The sequence below is a fragment of the Convolutriloba macropyga genome, chromosome 6, assembly GCF_964194025.1.
Source record: "Convolutriloba macropyga chromosome 6, txConMacr16.3, whole genome shotgun sequence".
In the NCBI taxonomy this organism is placed as follows: domain Eukaryota; kingdom Metazoa; phylum Xenacoelomorpha; order Acoela; family Convolutidae; genus Convolutriloba; species Convolutriloba macropyga.
The window spans coordinates 34,908,319-34,929,536 of NC_134473.1; the positions used below are offsets into that span (position 1 = coordinate 34,908,319).

Below are 21,218 nucleotides of genomic sequence, written 5' to 3' on the forward strand. Positions count from 1 at the left end.
TATTACCCGCAGATAAGCGAGGGGTTAGCTTTGGTTTATGTAGCTTAAGCTTAGGGAGTCTAGTTGCAATCTGCAAGACTTGACGGCAAAGTGAGAGAGGGGTTGAAAAACGGCAACACGGGTCGATATCCCGCCAAAATTACCTGCGAATTGCAGCTCTGTGCCACAGCTACAACAACAGGGGTCAAAAAAGGGGACTTTTGGATTTCTCCATCCTCAGTAGCTTCAATGAATTGTTTATTTAGACAGCATACGAAGGCTCTGAGAGAACTATACGTAGACTCACTACCCTCGAACTTCGCTAGTTCATCCCGTTTGTACTGACGAGAAGTCAATTTTCTTATGTGAGCGGAAAAAATCGAAGGAAAACAGCAACTTCAACAGTAGTTCGAGAGAAGTTGATAATCGGATTGTAACGAAAAAAAAGGAGACAGTTCCCACGTGTAACCCGATAAGCTATGGATGCGTCCTTTGAGTGCAAACAGTTGCCGAGCATTTCGACTGAATTGTGAAGTACGATTTGAGGAACTGGATCTACTTTCTTTCGACCCACGTTTAATGGCAACAAAACTTATACGTCCCTAATCGAGACTGCTATTATTTGCACAGCAACGTGCCACTTAACGTTGCAAAATCTGGGGTCGGTTGAATTTAAGAACCAGAATTCAACAGATAGCAAGAGTAAATTGTTTGTAATTTCCAAGAAACTGCAGATATGTATCACCCCTGTGGGTCGAGCGCGCTGGGTTACGGCTGGAAAGACGTGCAGGAGGGATTTGTGCGAAGGGCGGGCTGACGGGGGTCAAATTTTAAGAACGATCCTTCACAGCATGAGTTGATGTCTCCAAAACATTTTCGATGAAACGCAGAGTCTAGTAAGCCAAAAACTTATAGTCTCGATACTTAGAGTCTAGTGAGCCAAAAAGCTCTATGAGAACTTGATGCCCGCCGGGCGTTGCCTGTTTATCCCGTTTCGAGGACGAAAAGTCAAAAGGGTCAGATGAAAAATTGGTCAAACGAAAAACCACAGGACTAATCTAATTGCTACATTCGTTTCAGAGTAGTTAAAAAGTGAAAAATCTACATGTACTCTAGGCCAATAAAGGGGCTGGGTTGTAAAAGGTTCTTTTCTGCACACACTTGACTGCAAAGTAAAAAGTAAGTTGAAGCTATGTATTCAGACAATTTGCGACGTCTATAAGCTTTAACGATCGAGCATAATATTTTCGCGCAAATCGCCGTTGACCAACGCCTTAGATATTTAGTCATCAGACTTCAAGCGGGACAAAAACCCAAGCCATGAAGACCAGCGCATAAGTGCATAGTCCGTCTAGGGATATAGCTCTAGCATAGCTCCCATAACTAGGCATCTTTTCGTTTTTGTCTAGCAATCATTCCAAGATCAATTGCATCTCAGCTCTGCCAACCCTTCATTTGTCGGCTATTAGCAAGGAGGTTCAAGTTGATTAGAGTTCACAAGAGACTTCAATTGTAGCCAACTCGCTACCATATAATAAAATTTCATCTACTAATCTCGATTCCACTTTCGTTGAACCAGTGGATGTCGACTTTATCCGATGAAAATTTGGAAACAGGACAACATGCAGGTCTGGGTATTGAGACAAGTGGAGGATGTCAAACTTCAGTTTGTTTTTGTTATATATGTGACTGTAGGCTAATAATAATAAAAAATAATAGAGACTTTAAAGATTACAACTCAAGGGGGTTTTAATCCCTAAAAACAATCCAGTTCACAGTTTGGGTAAGATTAAGTTTCTTTGTTACAGTGCAGGCCACAAAAGTGCATCCATAAATCATACACCACGTGCATGGTACCAATTAATTGTAGTGCAGTTCGAAGAAGTTCCAATAAAACAATGTCAATCGATCCTTCAAAGTTTTCCGATCTGCGTGGATATCAAACAACGAGTCCAACTGGTTTGCTTATCTGGGAGCCCAATAAAAGACGCCTGTTTTCATCTTGCTCTTAGTTGGATAGGGCAACACAAAGTGTTTTTCTGATTGTCTTGTGCTGCCAGTAGCAAGTGACACAAAGCACGTCCAGTCGTTGTCCCGAGAGCATGAAGGAAAGCAATAACAAATAGTGCAGCTCGAAGGACAACGAAACCGGCAATAGCTTCAACTTGAGAATTCGTTCTTTGTAGTTGTAATTCGAGGAACCAAGAATCCACGACCACGAAGTTGACCTTCTTTGAACCGATTCCATCAACTTCAATTGCGTCGTTACGCTAAAACGCCTCGAAATAGTAGATTCTGCAGCACTTTTCTGTTTTCAGCTTCTGGGCTCAGTGACAGACCACGTAGACTAAAGGAGCGTTTGAGATATTCTGAACGCACATTAGTCTTCAGGTTTCAAAGTATTATCAAGCGAATTGGCTCCCACAATGAAGTATCCAGAGAAAGAGGAATATTTCCGCCTGTCTCTAAAATCCTCTCGTGAAGGCTAATCAGTTCTCACAGGCCACAAACCATGCATTATCATATCATACCTATTAATTTAATAAGTTTCTAATGCTTTTTTCTAATGCTTATTTAGTTTCTAATGCTTATTTCTAGTTTCTAATGCTTATTTAATAAGTTTCTGAAGCTTCCTTCTAATGCATTTTTACATCTTCCCATTTTGGGTGCTATGTGTTATTTGCCAACTAAGCTGGGGGGGGGGGGGGGGGGGGCTATAACACCAAGGACTCGCCTTTTTAAAATTTTTATAACCTAGCAAACTCACTACTGAGGGTGCACAAATGGAAAGGATACTAGATCCCACACAATGACATCTTTCTCCCGAAAGAAAGCTATGAGGATCAGTGATCCTATTTTTGACGCAAAAGGGTCAAGAACAATTTTATGCTCACCAATAAATGATCGTGTTAACAATTATTTCACTTGACCCAATAATAACAGAAGCACGTGCTTATTTCCATATACCTTATTTAAAATAAGTAAAGCTGAGGATGACTTCTGAACTTATAACTACATTCACATAAATTTGTTGCCAACATCGGTTCAGACAGATAGTTATCATTATCTGAAATTCTATATAAATAATTTTGATACTTTTACTTTATAGTTTGACATCCAATAACGATATTTTGAAACAAAAGGGGTCAGTAATCCTATTACACACTCGCTTAAACGAGAGCAGAGAAGCTGAGACAACTGATTACATTGCACATGTGTGTATTTGAACGCAAAGATGTCGGTGATGTATGTTGTAATAAATCGGACAACCAGCAGTGGGGCTGAATTCCGGATGTATCTGATGAACCAGCTGTTCTCCTTTTTCAAAATGAAGAAACACGGAATGTCTTCATACCCTGTCACGGAAGAATGTAAGATTGACCAATGTGCTATTCTTTTAAGGATTTGGACTCTTTCCCATCGCAGATTTAGGACGAAAAAATTAAATCCCTCGCCCGACAATGTGCGAGTGAGTTAAGCCCTGGTAACAAGGGGTAGGTGTACTGCGAAAGGGTTCACATCTGTTTCTTCCCCTAGCGTCAGAAGCAGATGCCCCCTCTCTGTGCCCCGTGGAGGGGAGGAGATTGGGGGAGGGGGGAGGGCAGGGGCGGAGATTTTGATGCCACAGAAACAGTGGAGCTCAGAACAGAAAACGATACATCACAGTAAAACGTAGTTTTCACAAAACGTAAATGAAAAACCAACGACTCGTCAGCTCGTCAGAGACAACTTTCAATACAGAACGAACCAGAAAGAAGGAAAAAATTGAAAAACGTACGGAAAACTTCTAAATTTTATACTTAAAATGGTGTCAAAAGCGGTAGTGGGCTTTTGAAACTTACAATTCATAAATATTTTGGCCCTACTAACCAATTGTTAAGTTCTTGTGAATAAAGACAACGGATCTTTCCAATTGCATTTGTGACCCCCGCTTAGTTTGCATGTGCAACATGACAATAGATATTTAGGATCTTTTCCGTATGTGCGCCCCCAGCTTACTGGGTGCATACTATTTGCACCCCCCCCCCCAAAATAAAAAAACGCACGTGCCATAATCTTACATAGTGATTTACTATGTAATGGCACGTGCTCTGTAATTGGGGGGCGCATAACGTACTGGGGGGCACAAACGGACAAGATCCGATATTTACTATGCAAGGGCACGTTTTTAACGGTGAGGCTCATAACTTCCGGGCGTGCGGGAAGGGGGGTTACGGATGGAATGAGGCGGAGGGGTATAGACGAGCGCCAGTAGGTGGTGAGGTAAATCACTATGTAAAAATATGGCCATTACATAGTAAATCATTATGTAAAAATATGGCACGTGCGTCTGGGGGTGCAAACTAAATGCGCCCCCTAAGCTGGGGGGGGGGCACAAACTGAAAAGATCCCGATAGTTAAATGCCCCGACTAGGTGAAGCTGTCTGTGTGAGGATGAGCACTCACTTAACCATAGTGTCAGTTTGACCATAGGCTGACCAATCTTGAATACAATAATGGTACCACGCTAAAGTTTCGAGAACAAAAAAGGGGTCTTTCCCATTATAGCCCACCCCCCAGCTTAGTGGTTAGATAACATACAGCCCCCCCCCAATCATGGTAATTATACCATAAGTGGGGGCTATAATTTCATGGGGGGCTATAATGAGAAAGACCCCAAAAAAGTGCCATAGTCACCAAAAACACCATTCATGCTCACACAATGAACAATCTGAAATAATAGAAAAGGACAGCTGCGAACAGGCTACAGATAATGCAATGCAGAGTAAAAGCCCAATGCTGCGTTTGAGCAGAATGGGAAATATTAAAATTTGATTAGAGAGAGCAGGAAAAGCGGCAGGCAGATCAAAAATACTGTTCCTTGGAATTAAGTTGTTTACCTCCCATTAAATATTCCAAATTCAAATTATTTAAAATTGGGGTCTTTCCCATTATAGTCCCCACGAAATTATAGCCCCCCAATATGGTATAATTACCACGATCGGGGGGGGGGGGCTATAGGTTATCTGACCACTAAGCTGGGGGGAGCTATAATAAGACCCTAAAATTGTATACACTAATGCAATCTAAAAAAAACCTTCCAAAATATTAGAAGGTTGAGGGAGAACAACTCTTTTTAAATTGTGTATAAGATAACTTAACATAACTTGACAAGAAACTCTACCTGTTCAGCATATACCTGGTTAGAGAACTGAAGCCTTGAAGAACAATAAAGAACGTAAGAATAGTTTATATGACAAGCCCAAGTTCGATAGCTTAAGATCAGTTGGTGTAACGGTTAGCACACTAAGCTTTCGAGTGAGAAATGGTGATTCGAATCCAGTACTGGTCCATCTTCACAGTTGTTATTGCGCCTTCTTAGACTCCCAACACCCCCTTGTTAATTATGCACCCCCTTGCAGAGCACAATCCATTATTTAGTAAAGCAATGTGTAACAATATGGCACGTGCTCTTGAGGTTCGCAAAATAAACGTTAATCTACTAAAAACAATAAAATTGGTTTTAGTAAAGAGATGTGCAAACTACAACAGCTCTTAAAAATAACCATCCGATCTTCTTCGGGATCTATTCTGTTTCGGTCCCCCAGCTTAGTGAGCATAAATTTTTTATGCCCTTTGGCGCACGTGCCATTTTCGTACATAGTAACGTGCTATATAACAACACGTAACTTGTAACTGGGGGTCATAAAAACACTGGGATCCGAAACAGACTAGATCTCTATTTCGTTTGTGCCCCAAAGCGCACCTGCCATATTTTCACATGATTTACTACGTAAGGGCACGTGCTCTAAAGGAAACTATCTAAATTCAGAGTTATAGTAGGTCATCGTTCTTTCTCTGCATTTCAATTCTATACATTTGCTGTCCAAAGAAGACAGCACCAAAACAATTAAAGGATTTTTCGTTTTGCCCCTCAGTACGTTATGCGCCCCCCAGTTGCAGAGCACGTGCCATTACCTGGTAAACCATTATGTAAAAAAAATTGCACCTGCCTCTAGGGGGTGCAAATAAATTGCACCCATTAACCTGGGGGCACAAACGAAAAAGATCCGGGAAAAGATAGGAGACAATAGGCGCAAAACCTGAGTTTTTTCCAACACCCCTTCCCCACAAATTATAGCCCCCAATACGGTATATTTACCATGATTGGGGGCTATAAGTTATATGACGCCTAAGCGAGGGGAGGGGGTGCTATAATTGGAACAATGCCAAAATAAACCTGGGACCCTTCTACAAATCTACAATTCTACGGATCAAATTAGTCGGATCTTTTCCGGTTGTGCCCCACAGCTTAGTGGGTGCATATTATTTACGCCCCCCCTTCCGACACATGTGCCATATTTTTACAATTATTTATTACTTAATGATGATCGATAGTTGGATCTTTTTCGTTTGTGCCCCACAGTTACAGGGCACGTGCCATTACATAGTAAATCATTATGTAAGAATATGGCACGTCAAATTAAATGCGCCCCCTAAGCTGGGGGGCAAAAACGGAAAAGATCCCGATAGTTAAATGCCCCGACTAGGTGAAGCTGTCTGTGTGAGGATGAGCACTCACTTAACCATAGTGTCAGTTTGACCATAGGCTGACCAACCTTGAATACAATAATGGTACCACGCTAAAGTTTCGAGAACAAAAAAGGGGTCTTTCCCATTGTAGCCCACCCCCCCCCCCCCCCGCTTAGTGGTTAGATAACATACAGCCCACCCCAATCATGGTAATTATACCATAATTGGGGGCTATAATTTCATGGGGGGCTATAATGAGAAAGACCCCAAAAAATTGCCATAGTCACCAAAAACACCATTCATGCTCACACAATGAACAATCTGAAATAATAGAAAAGGACAGCTGCGAACAGGCTACAGATAATGCAATGCAGAGTAAAAGCCCAATGCTGCGTTTGAGCAGAATGGGAATTATTAAAATTTGATTAGAGAGCAGGAAAAGCGGCAGGCAGATCAAAAATACTGTTCCTTGGAACAAAGTTGTTTACCTCCCATTAAATATTCCAAATTCAAATTATTTAAAATTGGGGTCTTTCCCATTATAGCCCCATGAAATTATAGCCCCCCAATATGGTAAAAATACCATGATCGGGGGGGGGGGGGCTATAGGTTATCTGACCACTAAGCTGGGGGGAGCTATAATAAGACCCTAAAATTGTACACTAATGCAATCTAAAAAAAAACCTTCCAAAATATTAGAAGGTTGAGGGTGAACAACTCTTTTTAGATTGTGTATAAGATAACTTAACAAAACTTGACAAGAAGTTCTACCTGTTCAGCATATACCTGGTTAGAGAACTGAAGCCTTGAAGAACAATAAAGAACGTAAGAATAGTTTATATGACAAGCCCAAGTTCGATAGCTTAAGATCAGTTGGTGTAACAGTTAGCACACTAAGCTTTCGAGTGAGAAATGGTGATTCGAATCCAGTACTGGTCCATCTTCACAGTTGTTGTTGCGTCTTCTTAGACTCCCAACACCCCCTTGTTAATTATGCACCCCCTTGCAGAGCACAATCCATTTAGTAAAGCAATGTGTAATATGGCACGTGCTCTTGAGGTTCGCAAAATAAAAGTTAATCTACTAAAAACAATAAAATTGGTTTTAGTAAAGAGATGTGCAAACTACAACAGCTCTTAAAAATAACCATCCGATCTTCTTCGGGATCTATTCTGTTTCGGTCCCCCAGCTTAGTGAGCATAAATTTTTTATGGCCTTTGGCGCACGTGCCATTTTCGTACATAGTAACGTGCTATATAACAACACGTAACTTGTAACTGGGGGTCATAAAAACACTGGGATCCGAAACAGACAAGATCTCTATTTCGTTTGTGCCCCAAAGCGCACCTGCCATATTTTCACATGATTTACTACGTAAGGGCACGTGCTCTAAAGGAAACTATCTAAATTCAGAGTTATAGTAGGTCATCGTTCTTTCTCTGCAATTCAATTCTATACATTTGCTGTCCAAAGAAGACACCACCAAAACAATTAAAGGATTTTTCGTTTTGCCCCTCAGTACGTTATGCGCCCCCCAGTTACAGAGCACGTGCCATTACCTGGTAAACCATTATGTAAAAAAATTGCACCTGCCTCTAGGGGGTGCAAACAAATTGCACCCATTAACCTGGGGGCACAAACGAAAAAGATCCGGGAAAAGATAGGAGACAATAGGCGCAAAACCTGAGTTTTTTTCCAACACCCCTTCCCCACAAATTATAGCCCCCAATACGGTATATTTACCATGATTGGGGGCTATAAGTTATATGACGCCTGAGCGAGGGGAGGGGGTGCTATAATTGGAACAATGCCAAAATAAACCTGGGACCCTTCTACAAATCTACAATTCTACGGATCAAATTAGTCGGATCTTTTCCGGTTGTGCCCCACAGCTTAGTGGGTCCATATTATTTACGCCCCCCCCTTCCGACACATGTGCCATATTTTTACAATTATTTATTACTTAATGATGATCGATAGTTGGATCTTTTTCGTTTGTGCCCCACAGATACAGGGCACGTGTCATTACATAGTAAATCATTATGTAAGAATATGGCACGTCAAATTAAATGCGCCCCCTAAGCTGGGGGCAAAAACGGAAAAGATCCAGATAGTTAAATGCCCCGACTAGGTGAAGCTGTCTGTGTGAGGATGAGCACTCACTTAACCATAGTGTCAGTTTGACCATAGGCTGACCAATCTTGACTACAATAATGGTAGCAAGCTACAATAATGGTAGCAAGCTAAAGGTCAGATAACATACAGCCCCCCCCCCCCAATCATGGTAATTATACCATGATTGGTGGCTATAATTTCATGGGGGCTATGATGAGAAAGACCCCAAAAAAGTGCCATAGTCACCAAAAACACCATTCATGCTCACACAATGAACAACCTGAAATAATAGAAAAGGACAGCTGCGAACAGGCTACAGATAATGCAATGCAGAGTAAAAGCCCAATGCTGCGTTTGAGCAGAATGGGAATTATTAAAATTCGATTAGAGAGAGCAGGAAAAGCGGCAGGCAGATCAAAAATACTGTTCCTTGGAATTAAGTTGTTTACCTCCCATTAAATATTCCAAATTCAAATTATTTAAAATTGGGGTCTTTCCCATTATAGCCCCCATGAAATTATAGCCCCCCAATATGGTATAATTACCATGATCGGGGGGGGGGGGCTATAGGTTATCTGACCACTAAGCTGGGGGAGCTATAATAAGACCCTAAAATTGTATACACTAATGCAATCTAAAAAAACCTTCCAAAATATTAGAAGGTTGAGGGAGAACAACTCTTTTTAAATTGTGTATAAGATAACTTAACATAACTTGACAAGAAGTTCTACCTGTTCAGCATATACCTGGTTAGAGAACTGAAGCCTTGAAGAACAATAAAGAACGTAAGAATAGCTTATATGACAAGCCCAAGTTCGATAGCTTAAGATCAGTTGGTGTAACGGTTAGCACACTAAGCTTTCGAGTGAGAAATGGTGATTCAAATCCAGTACTGGTCCATCTTCACAGTTGTTGTTGCGCCTTCTTAGACTCCCAACACCCCCTTGTTAATTATGCACCCCCTTGCAGAGCACAATCCATTATTTAGTAAAGCAATGTGTTACAATATGGCACGTGCTCTTGAGGTTCGCAAAATAAACGTTAATCTACTAAAAACAATAAAATTGGTTTTAGTAAAGAGATGTGCAAACTACAACAGCTCTTAAAAATAACCATCCGATCTTCTTCGGGATCTATTCTGTTTCGGTCCCCCAGCTTAGTGAGCATAAATTTTTAATGGCCTTTGGCGCACGTGCCAATTTCGTACATAGTAACGTGCTATATAACAACACGTAACTTGTAACTGGGGGTCATAAAAACACTGGGATCCGAAACAGACTCGATCTCTCTTTCGTTTGTGCCCCAAAGCGCACCTGCCATATTTTCACACGATTTACTACGTAAGGGCACGTGCTCTAAAGGAAACTATCTAAATTCAGAGTTATAGTAGGTCATCGTTCTTTCTCTGCATTTCAATTCTATACATTTGCTGTCCAAAGAAGACACCACCAAAACAATTAAAGGATTTTTCGTTTTGCCCCTCAGTACGTTATGCGCCCCCCAGTTACAGAGCACGTGCCATTACCTGGTAAACCATTATGTAAAAAAAATTGCACCTGCCTCTAGGGGGTGCAAATAAATTGCACCCATTAACCTGGGGGCACAAACGAAAAAAATCCGGGAAAAGATAGGAGACAATAGGCGCAAAACCTGAGTTTTTTCCAACACCCCTTCCCCACAAATTATAGCCCCCAATACGGTATATTTACCATGATTGGGGGCTATAAGTTATATGACACCTAAGCGAGGGGAGGGGGTGCTATAATTGGAACAAGGCCAAAATAAACCTGGGACCCTTCTACAAATCTACAATTCTACAGATCAAGTTAGTCGGATCTTTTCCGGTTGTGCCCCACAGCTTAGTGGGTGCATATTATTTACGCCCCCCCCCTTCCGACACATGTGCCATATTTTTACAATTATTTATTACTTAATGATGATCGATAGTTGGATCTTTTTCGTTTGTGCCCCACAGTTACAGGGCACGTGCCATTACATAGTAAATCATTATGTAAGAATATGGCACGTGCGTCTGGGGGTGCAAATTAAATGCGCCCCCTAAGCTGGGGGCACAAACGGAAAAGATCCCGATAGTTAAATGCCCCGACTAGGTGAAGCTGTCTGTGTGAGGATCAGCACTCACTTAACCATAGTGTCAGTTTGACCATAGGCTGACCAATCTTGACTACAATAATGGTACCACGCTAAAGTTTCGAGAACAAAAACAGGGTCTTTCCCATTATAGAACCCCCCCCCCCCAAGCTTAGTGGTCAGATAACATATACCCCCCCCCCAATCATGGTACTTATACCATGATTGGGGGCTATAATTTCATGGGGGGCTATAATGGGAAAGACCCCAAAAAAGTTGCATAGTCACCAAAAACACCGTTCATGCTCACACAATGAACAACCTGAAACAATAGAAAAGGACAGCTGCGAACAGGCTACAGATAATGCACTGCAGAGTAAAAGCCCAATGCTGCGTTTGAGCAGAATGGGAATTATTAAAAGTTGATTAGAGGGAGCAGGAAAAACGGCAGGCAGAGCAAAAATACTGTTCCTTGGAACTAAGTTGTTTACCTCCCATTAAATTTTCCAAATTTGAATTATATAAAATTGGGGTCTTTCCCATTATAGCCCCAACATGAAATTATAGCCCCCCCTTATGGTATAATTACCATGATTGGGGGCTATAGGTTATCTGACCACTAAGCTGGGAGGGCTATGATGGGAAAGACCCTTAAATTGTATACACTAATGCGATCTAAAAAATAACCTTTCAAAATATTAGAAGGTTGAGAAAGAACAACTCTATTTAACTTGTGTATAAGATATCTTAACATAACTTGACAAGAAGTTCTACTTGTTCAGCATATACCTGTTTAGAGAACTGAAGCCTTGAAGAACAATAAAGAACGTAAGAATAGTTTATATGACAAGCCCAAGTTCGATAGCTTAAGATCAGTTGGTGTAACGGTTAGCACACTAAGCTTTCGAGTGCAAAATGGTGATTCGAATCCAGTACTGGTCCATCTTCACAGTTGTTGCGCCTTCTTAGACTCCCAACAACCCCTTGTTAATTATGCACCCCCTGCAGAGCACAATCCATTATTTAGTAAAGCAATGTGTAACAATATGGTACGTGCTCTTGAGGTTCGCAAAAAAAAGTTAATCTAATAAAAACAATAAGAAAAGTGGTTTTAGTAAAGAGATGTGCAAACTACAACAGCTCTTAAAAATAACCATCCGATCTTCTTCGGGATCTATTCTGTTTCGGTCCCCCAGCTTAGTGAGCATAAATTTTTTATGGCACCCAGGCGCACGTGCCATTTTCGTACATAGTAACGTGATATATAACAACACGTAATTTGTAACTGGGGGTCATAAAAAACACTGGGGGCCGAAACAGAATAGATCTCTTTTTCGTTTGTGCCCCAAAGCGCACCTGCCATATTTTCACATGATTTACTACGTAAGGGCACGTGCTCTAAAGGAAACTATCTAAATTCAGAGTTATAGTAGGTCTTCGTTCTTTCTCTGCATTTCATTTCTATACATTTGCTGTCCAAGTAAGACAGCACCAAAACAATCAAAGGATTTTTTCGTTTTGCCCCTCAGTACGTTATGCGCCCCCTAGTTACAGAGCACGTGTCATTACATAGTTTATCATTATGAAACAATATGGCTCGTGCTTCGGGGGCTGCAAATAATGTTCGCCCCCTTAGCGGGGGGCACAAACGGAAAAGATTGCAATTAAAATGCTAAGAGCATTGGGAAAAGGCATCTTTTCCGCTTGTGCCCCCTCCCACTACGTGTTATGCTCACCCCAATTACAGAGCACGTGCCATTACATGGTAATTCATTATGTAAAAATATTGCACCTGCCCCCTAGTTACAGAGCACGTGTCATTACATAGTTTATCATTATGAAACAATATGGCTCGTGCTTCGGGGGCTGCAAATAATGTTCGCCCCCTTAGCGGGGGGCACAAACGGAAAAGATTGCAATTAAAATGCTAAGAGCATTGGGAAAAGGCATCTTTTCCGCTTGTGCCCCCTCCCACTACGTGTTATGCTCACCCCAATTACAGAGCACGTGCCATTACATGGTAATTCATTATGTAAAAATATTGCACCTGCCTCTAGGGGGTGCAAATAAAATGCACCCATTAACCTGGGGGCACAAACAAAAAGATCCAGGAAAAAATAGGAGACAATACGCGCAAAAACTGAGTTTTTCCCAACACCCCTTCCCCACAAATTATAGCCTCCATTACGGTATATTTCCCATGATTGGGGGCTATACGTTATATGACGCCTAAGCGAGGGGAGGGGTGCTATAATTGGAACGACCCCAAACTAAACCTGGGACCCTTCTACAAATCTACAATTCTACAGATCAAGTTAGTCGGATCTTTTCCGGTTGTGCCCTACAGCTTAGTGGGTGCATATTATTTAACGACGCATGTGCCCCCCCCCCCTGACGCATGTTCCATATTTTTACAATTATTTATTACTTAATGATGAACGATAGTTGGATCTTTTTCGTTTGTGCCCCACAGTTACAGGGCACGTGCCACTACATAGTAAATCATTATGTAAAAATATGGCACGTGCTTTTGGGGGTGCAATTAAAATGCGCCCTCTAAGCTTGGGGGGACAAACAGCAAAGATCCGATTTTCTATGTAATGACACGTGCTCTGTAACGGGCGGGGGGTGCATAACGTACTGAGGGGGCGCAAACGGAAAAGATCCAGATAGTCTCTAACCTGCTAGAGGCTACATGTATGGAAACCAAATAAAAGTATTTAATATCAAGTGCTAAAAATTTTTTGATCTGCTCTCCCCTCACATACACAGCTTAATAGTTGAAAAAGTTTTATGACCCCCCATGTTACTATCCTCAAAATGACTAGTCGTCATGACCCTCAAAGTAAGAATTGGCTGTTTCTCTCAGCACTAAAAAAATCTCTTCCATTATAATGGATTTGAAGGAAACAGGATAAAACCAAGAAATAATAAGAAATAATAAAGGTAATCAGAGACGTTTTCATCACAAGTATGTCTGATACAGATAAACAAAGCAACGTTCAACAAGATACGGTATCACCTGAGAGAACCTTGAGTGTAGCAATAAATATGGAGATTAACCAGATGAATCAACAACGCAGAATGGCAACTAACAATGCGCAGGGTATAAATGTGAGAACAACAGCATTTTCGCGGAGCGAATACAACTCAAAATTAACGTGGACAAAAGATGAACAACCGCTGAGGCAACCACTTTAACAATGACCTCCATTTGTGGCCAAACTGGAATTTTAGACAGAATTCCCCGCAATTGGCAAGAAAGGCAATCATTGTGGAATGGAGAATATTTTTGCTAAGATATGTCAAGACATTTTAATGAACTTCGAACCAATGCCATCAAAAGAAAAGAAAATAATGTAGAAAAGAAAGACAAGAAAATAATAACTTAGATAGTCTTGATATCTTGAAGACATTTTTTAGTGATTCATAACTAATGATGAAATAATTACGATTTCATCATGGAAGATTAAATCACACGATTCTGGGGTGAGTGTTAAGATATCTTCGGGATCATAAAATACTGGGGGAACAGAGGAAACTCGACTTTTCAATTGAGACCATAGTACCAGAAATTCGATACATCTAAGTTTCACCGACACGTAACAATAATTTGGCCAACTTAGCACATTGATTGAAACAGTTTTCACATTTATCCCACTGCATTCATTTTCTCTTGTCTTTTGAATATTTGAAGTCACGTGTCAAATTAATCTCACATAACAAAAATTTTTGAACTGATATAAACTAAATATTCAATATACAAGATTGATATACAAAAATAGAGAAGACTGATATGAAATTAATCAAATATAGTCGAGTGATATTGGCCAAGTTGCAAGAAAGCGAAACATTCCAGTCTCATTTGAGCCACTGGCTCAACTTTAAAGAGAAGATTTTAATCCATCGAGACTGATTACAAATTGGCCACATATTAAGTTTCAATTTGTTCGAATTTCGAGAAATGAAACACTTTTTGTGATTCAGAATGAGATTCATTAATTTAGCACAACAGACTTGCCACTGTTCATTAAACAGAGGAACAAAGGAGTGCGTAATTCAAATAGAAAACTTCTTAAATAGCTCTGACGATTGCAGTATCTCAGAGATCCCATATTATCTTTGCAATTCACATTAATTATTGATAGCAGATTGCAAAAAAAAACAACTACTGATCAAGGAACAAAGTTTCAGCATTTCAAAATACGCACTTCCCACGCACAAAATGCCCTCAATGAACATAAATCAAAATCATTTGGCCTCACACCCAAAATACAACCACACATGAGACTTAAATTCTGAGTTTTTTTAATCAAAACACTCCCATCTTATACCTACTATCTTGAAAGACTTGTAAGATGAGCGCCCAATTCCTGCAATATCCTTCCAGATAACCGACGGAATTCGACTAAGTGTGAGCAACAGATGCTTGATTTAAGTACAACGCAATGGTCATTAAATTTTCGTTTTCAGGTCAAAAGGCGATAGTGCGTTCGTTCGTGGGGAGGGAAGATACGGTGCCGGGGAGCAAAGTAGAGTTCCTCTGTGGTGAGACTAATTCTGGCTATTTGTTAATTCCTCACGTGGCTCCTCCCCACAAGTGTGGAGACATGCATGTATCCATTGCAATCATACAGGTCAGTCTTTCCACTCAGTTTGATTTTCACCCCCCGCAAAAAATCACCAAATATAAACCTCGGGTAACGGTAAATTACTTAGTCCCCATAGCCCTGCTACCATTACACCGCAGAGGTATACCCCAAAATTTCCGCCTTAGTAAAATTCGCTCGAAAATTAGATACATAAGATGAACGAAATTAGTACATAAGATGAACGAAATTAGGAGACATCATTTGTATCTTATTTTTCGAAAAGGCGTTTCGTTAGTTTTGCGAACTAAAAGAACTTTAAAATTGCAAAATAGGTGACAAGTCTTGTAGCACGTTTCCGCTCATTTTAGGTATCTATTATTTCCATTAAAAGTATCTCTAATCCTCAATTAAACTTAATTAAAAGCTCGCATTTTGAGCATGCAGATGTGATTTAAAACTTTGTAATAAGCACTTTATTAAAGATTTAATTGAAGCGTTAAAAGCTTTGAAGCGGTTTAAATACAAACAAACAAAGACAAAGTATAAAAGCCGAGCCATCGATTTTTTTTCCGAAAAATCCTTCGCTCAAAAAAGGCCTTGTAAATCAATGCGGGACTGTCTAATTTTGTCATAAAGGACTAATTTATGATTTTGGTTATGTGAAATACAGGGCAAATAATCATTTTCTAAGAAAAGCTGAGAATAAGAGAAAAAAGAAAGGAAATATTTAGGAAAAAATAACTTTATCAAGATTTATCAAGTGGAAATATTCCACTAATTTGGTTTTTTTCTTCACTGGCGGTCAGTGTTAAGACGGGGTGAGTGTTAAGATATCTTCGGGATCATAAAATACTGGGGGAACAGAGGAAACTCGACTTTTCAATTGAGACCATAGTACCAGAAATTCGATACATCTAAGTTTCACCGACACGTAACAATAATTTGGCCAACTTAGCACATTGATTGAAACAGTTTTCACATTTATCCCACTGCATTCATTTTCTCTTGTCTTTTGAATATTTGAAGTCACGTGTCAAATTAATCTCACATAACAAAAATTTTTGAACTGATATAAACTAAATATTCAATATACAAGATTGATATACAAAAATAGAGAAGACTGATATGAAATTAATCAAATATAGTCGAGTGATATTGGCCAAGTTGCAAGAAAGCGAAACATTCCAGTCTCATTTGAGCCACTGGCTCAACTTTAAAGAGAAGATTTTAATCCATCGAGACTGATTACAAATTGGCCACATATTAAGTTTCAATTTGTTCGAATTTCGAGAAATGAAACACTTTTTGTGATTCAGAATGAGATTCATTAATTTAGCACAACAGACTTGCCACTGTTCATTAAACAGAGGAACAAAGGAGTGCGTAATTCAAATAGAAAACTTCTTAAATAGCTCTGACGATTGCAGTATCTCAGAGATCCCATATTATCTTTGCAATTCACATTAATTATTGATAGCAGATTGCAAAAAAAACAACTACTGATCAAGGAACAAAGTTTCAGCATTTCAAAATACGCACTTCCCACGCACAAAATGCCCTCAATGAACATAAATCAAAATCATTTGGCCTCACACCCAAAATACAACCACACATGAGACTTAAATTCTGAGTTTTTTTAATCAAAACACTCCCATCTTATACCTACTATCTTGAAAGACTTGTAAGATGAGCGCCCAATTCCTGCAATATCCTTCCAGATAACCGACGGAATTCGACTAAGTGTGAGCAACAGATGCTTGATTTAAGTACAACGCAATGGTCATTAAATTTTCGTTTTCAGGTCAAAAGGCGATAGTGCGTTCGTTCGTGGGGAGGGAAGATACGGTGCCGGGGAGCAAAGTAGAGTTCCTCTGTGGTGAGACTAATTCTGGCTATTTGTTAATTCCTCACGTGGCTCCTCCCCACAAGTGTGGAGACATGCATGTATCCATTGCAATCATACAGGTCAGTCTTTCCACTCAGTTTGATTTTCACCCCCCGCAAAAAATCACCAAATATAAACCTCGGGTAACGGTAAATTACTTAGTCCCCATAGCCCTGCTACCATTACACCGCAGAGGTATACCCCAAAATTTCCGCCTTAGTAAAATTCGCTCGAAAATTAGATACATAAGATGAACGAAATTAGTACATAAGATGAACGAAATTAGGAGACATCATTTGTATCTTATTTTTCGAAAAGGCGTTTCGTTAGTTTTGCGAACTAAAAGAACTTTAAAATTGCAAAATAGGTGACAAGTCTTGTAGCACGTTTCCGCTCATTTTAGGTATCTATTATTTCCATTAAAAGTATCTCTAATCCTCAATTAAACTTAATTAAAAGCTCGCATTTTGAGCATGCAGATGTGATTTAAAACTTTGTAATAAGCACTTTATTAAAGATTTAATTGAAGCGTTAAAAGCTTTGAAGCGGTTTAAATACAAACAAACAAAGACAAAGTATAAAAGCCGAGCCATCGATTTTTTTTCCGAAAAATCCTTCGCTCAAAAAAGGCCTTGTAAATCAATGCGGGACTGTCTAATTTTGTCATAAAGGACTAATTTATGATTTTGGTTATGTGAAATACAGGGCAAATAATCATTTTCTAAGAAAAGCTGAGAATAAGAGAAAAAAGAAAGGAAATATTTAGGAAAAAATAACTTTATCAAGATTTATCAAGTGGAAATATTCCACTAATTTGGTTTTTTTCTTCACTGGCGGTCAGAGCCTGGTAACTACCACCAGTAGTAGTATCTAAATCTAAAAAGAACAACATATTTTTACTATCGCCGGTCCTGGAAAACAAGAGTTGTCTTTCGTGGTCAAATTCTTCCCTCGAAAAGGTCTTTTGATTTTACAAGCTTAAAACTTATTTCATTTTCACTTATTTCGTTCTTATTCATTTTTTCATCCTTTCGGCTATGATTCATTGCTACCACGTGCATAGACTGTGTTAATCTGCTCAAACAGCCAGAAAAGTTGGTTTTGTAAAATTTATGAAAGTTTTTACTTTTTTTTGGTTTTTGTCGGAAAAAAATTGTTTCCCAAGTACGTTTGGCTGCCCTTAGGAAATTGTGTTAGCTTCGGACCGTTTTATGTTGCTTTGGTGGTTCTGTAGGTCCATTCTAGCGACCATTTTAATAATAAAATTTTGATAGTATTATCTAGATTTGCATTTTAGAAAACATAGGTTTCCTTTACCTTTAAAAAGTCAACCTCTTTTGAAAATATCTCAATGAGTTGAGCGTTTTTGGTTCTCTAGAGGTCAGAACCTGGTAGTTACCACTAGTAGATGTGTTTAATTCTAAAAAGAACAACAATTTTTAATATACTGTCTTCTGGAAGACAGGAGTTGTCTTTCGTGGTCAAAAATTCTTCCCTCGTAAACGTCTTTTTCAGATTAAGCTTCAAAATCTCGTTCTTATTCCGTTTTTGAAAGTTATTGGGGTTTGATTGGTCAGTACCAAGCGTATGGACTGTGTTGATGTTCTCAAACAGCCAGAAACGTTGGCTTTCAAAAATTTGTGAAAATTCTAACTTTATTTTTGTTCGGAAAAATTCCTTTCCAACTATGTTTGGCTGTCCGTAGCAAAATGTGTTAGCTTCTCACCGTTTTGTGTTGCCAAAGTGATTCTGTAGGTAGATTTTGATGACCATTTTCATTAAAAAAAGTCGGCTAATTTTTCTTTCTAGATTTGGAGGTCACAAGACATTGGTATATTCTGCCTAAAGAAAATCAGCCTAGTTTTTTAGAATCTCGCTTATTTGATTTCTTTTTCGTTCTCTGGAGGTCAAAACCTGGTAGTTACCACTAGTAGATGTGTTTAATTCTAAAAAGAACAACAATTTTTACTATATTGTCTCCTGGAACACAGGAGTTGTCTTTCGTGGTCAAAAATTCTTCCCTCGTAAACGTCATTTTCAGATTAAGCTTCAAAATCTCGTTCTTATTCCGTTTTTGAAAGTTATTGGGCTTTGGCTGGTCAGTACCAAGAGTATGGACTGTGTTGATGTTCTCAAACAGCCCGAAACGTTGGCTTTCAAAAATTTGTGAAAAATCTAACTTTATTTTTGTTCGGAAAAATTCCTTTCCAACTATGTTTGGCTGTCCGTAGCAAAATGTGTTAGCTTCTGACCGTTTTGTGTTGCCAAAGTGATTCTTCAGGTAGATTTTAATGGCCAATTTCATAAAAAATAGTCGGCTAAATTTTTTTTAGATTTGGAGGTCAGAAGACATTGGTATATTCTGCCTGAAGAAAATCAGCCTATTTTTTGTGAGAATCTCGCTTAATTGATTTCTTTTTCGTTCTCTGGCGGTCAGAACCTAGTAGCTACTACTAATAGACGTATCTAAATCTTAAAAGAACAACAGTTTTTACTATAGCCGGTCCTGGAAATTACGAGTTGTCTTTCGTGGTCGAAAATTCTTCCTTCGAAAACGCCTTCTGATTTTACAAGCTTCAAAATGTAGTTCTTATTCAAATTTTTCATGTTTCTCGGCTTTAATTCGTTACTAGCAAATATACGAGTGTTTTGATGTGTCTAAACAGCCAGAAATAATGATTTTGAAAAATTTGTGAAAAGTTTTTGTTCTTTTCGGAAAAAATCTATCACATCTACGTTCGGCTGCCTGTAGCAAATTGTATTAGCTTCTGATCGTTTTCTGCTGCTTTAGTGGTTCTGTATGTCCAATTAAATGGTCATTTTCATAATAAAAGCCGGACAATTTCTCTAGATTTGGAGGTCAGAAGACATTGGTATACTCTGCCAAGAAATTCAGACTATTTTTTGAAAGTATCTCTTATTTGATTTATTTTTGGTTCTCTGGCGCTCAGAACCTAATGAATAACACTAGTAGACGTATCTAATCTAAAAAAGTTTCTACAATAGCGGATCCTGGAAAACAAATGTTGTCTTTCGTGGTCGAAAATTCTTCCTTCGAAAACGTCTTATAATTTTACAAGCATCAAAATTTATTTCATTTTCAGACTTTTCACTTTTGTAGGCTATAATTCGTTACTACCAAGTATATGGAATGCTGTTATGTGTCTAAACCGCCAGAAAAGTTGATTGAAAAATTCATGCAAATTTTTTAAATTTGTTTTCGGGAAAAAATATATCAGATCTACATTCGGTTGCCCGTAGCAAATGTATTTGCTTCTAACCGTTTTCTTTTGCTTTAGTGGTTCTTTAGGTCCATATAAGGACCATTTTCATAATAAAAGTCCGATAGTTTTTTTTCTAGGTTTGGAAGTCAGAAGACATTGGTATACTCTGCCTCAAAAATTTCTCTTTTTTAAAAATATCTCACTTATTTGATTTATATTTGGTTCACCGGCGGTCAGAACCTGGTAGTTACAACTAGTAGACGTATCTAAAATTAAAAAGAAAAACAACTTCTACTATAGCGGGTCCTGGAAAACAAGAGTTGTCTGCTTTCGAAAACGTCTTCTAATTTTAAAAGCTTCAAAATTTAGTTCTTCAAATTTTTCATGTTTCTAGGCTATAATTCGTTACTACCAAGTATATGTAGTGTTGTCAAATTTTTAATCCATGGTACTTGGCAATTTAAACTCCAAAATATGACAAATATCAAAAAATTTGAGGGATTTTTCAGAAAAATGTCAAATTTCTTTTTCTGGTTTTAATTCACTGAACAATAAAATTAGTTTGCAAACTAATTAAAAAGTTTATTCCAGCTTTACTTAATCATGTTTTTGTTTTTTTTCGGTTGCTCAAAAAAATATTGTGGGATTTCAAAAAACATTGAGGGATTTTTCAGGAAAAAAAGTCATATTTCTTTTTTTAAATTCACTTAACAAAAAATTCAGTTTGTAAATTAGTGAAGCAACCTTAACAACCAAAATAAATGTTTTTTCCATGACAAGAGATATTTTAGAATTAAAAAAACGGCCATCCATAAATTG

General features: G+C 38.8%; 2 protein-coding genes across 2 annotated transcripts in view; one reads left to right on the top strand and one right to left on the bottom strand.

Moving 5' to 3' along the window:
- Positions 1-21,218, bottom strand: part of LOC142341633 (uncharacterized) — a 147,884-nt gene that overhangs the window by 93,882 nt on the left and 32,784 nt on the right. The window lies entirely within an intron of this gene.
- Positions 17,052-21,218, top strand: part of LOC142340947 (uncharacterized) — an 8,596-nt gene continuing 4,429 nt past the window's right edge. The window contains exon 1 of the mRNA XM_075391728.1: positions 17,052-17,255. Coding sequence (XP_075247843.1) covers positions 17,067-17,255 — 189 coding nt within the window. The 5' untranslated portion in view covers positions 17,052-17,066. The remainder of the gene's footprint in view (positions 17,256-21,218) is intronic.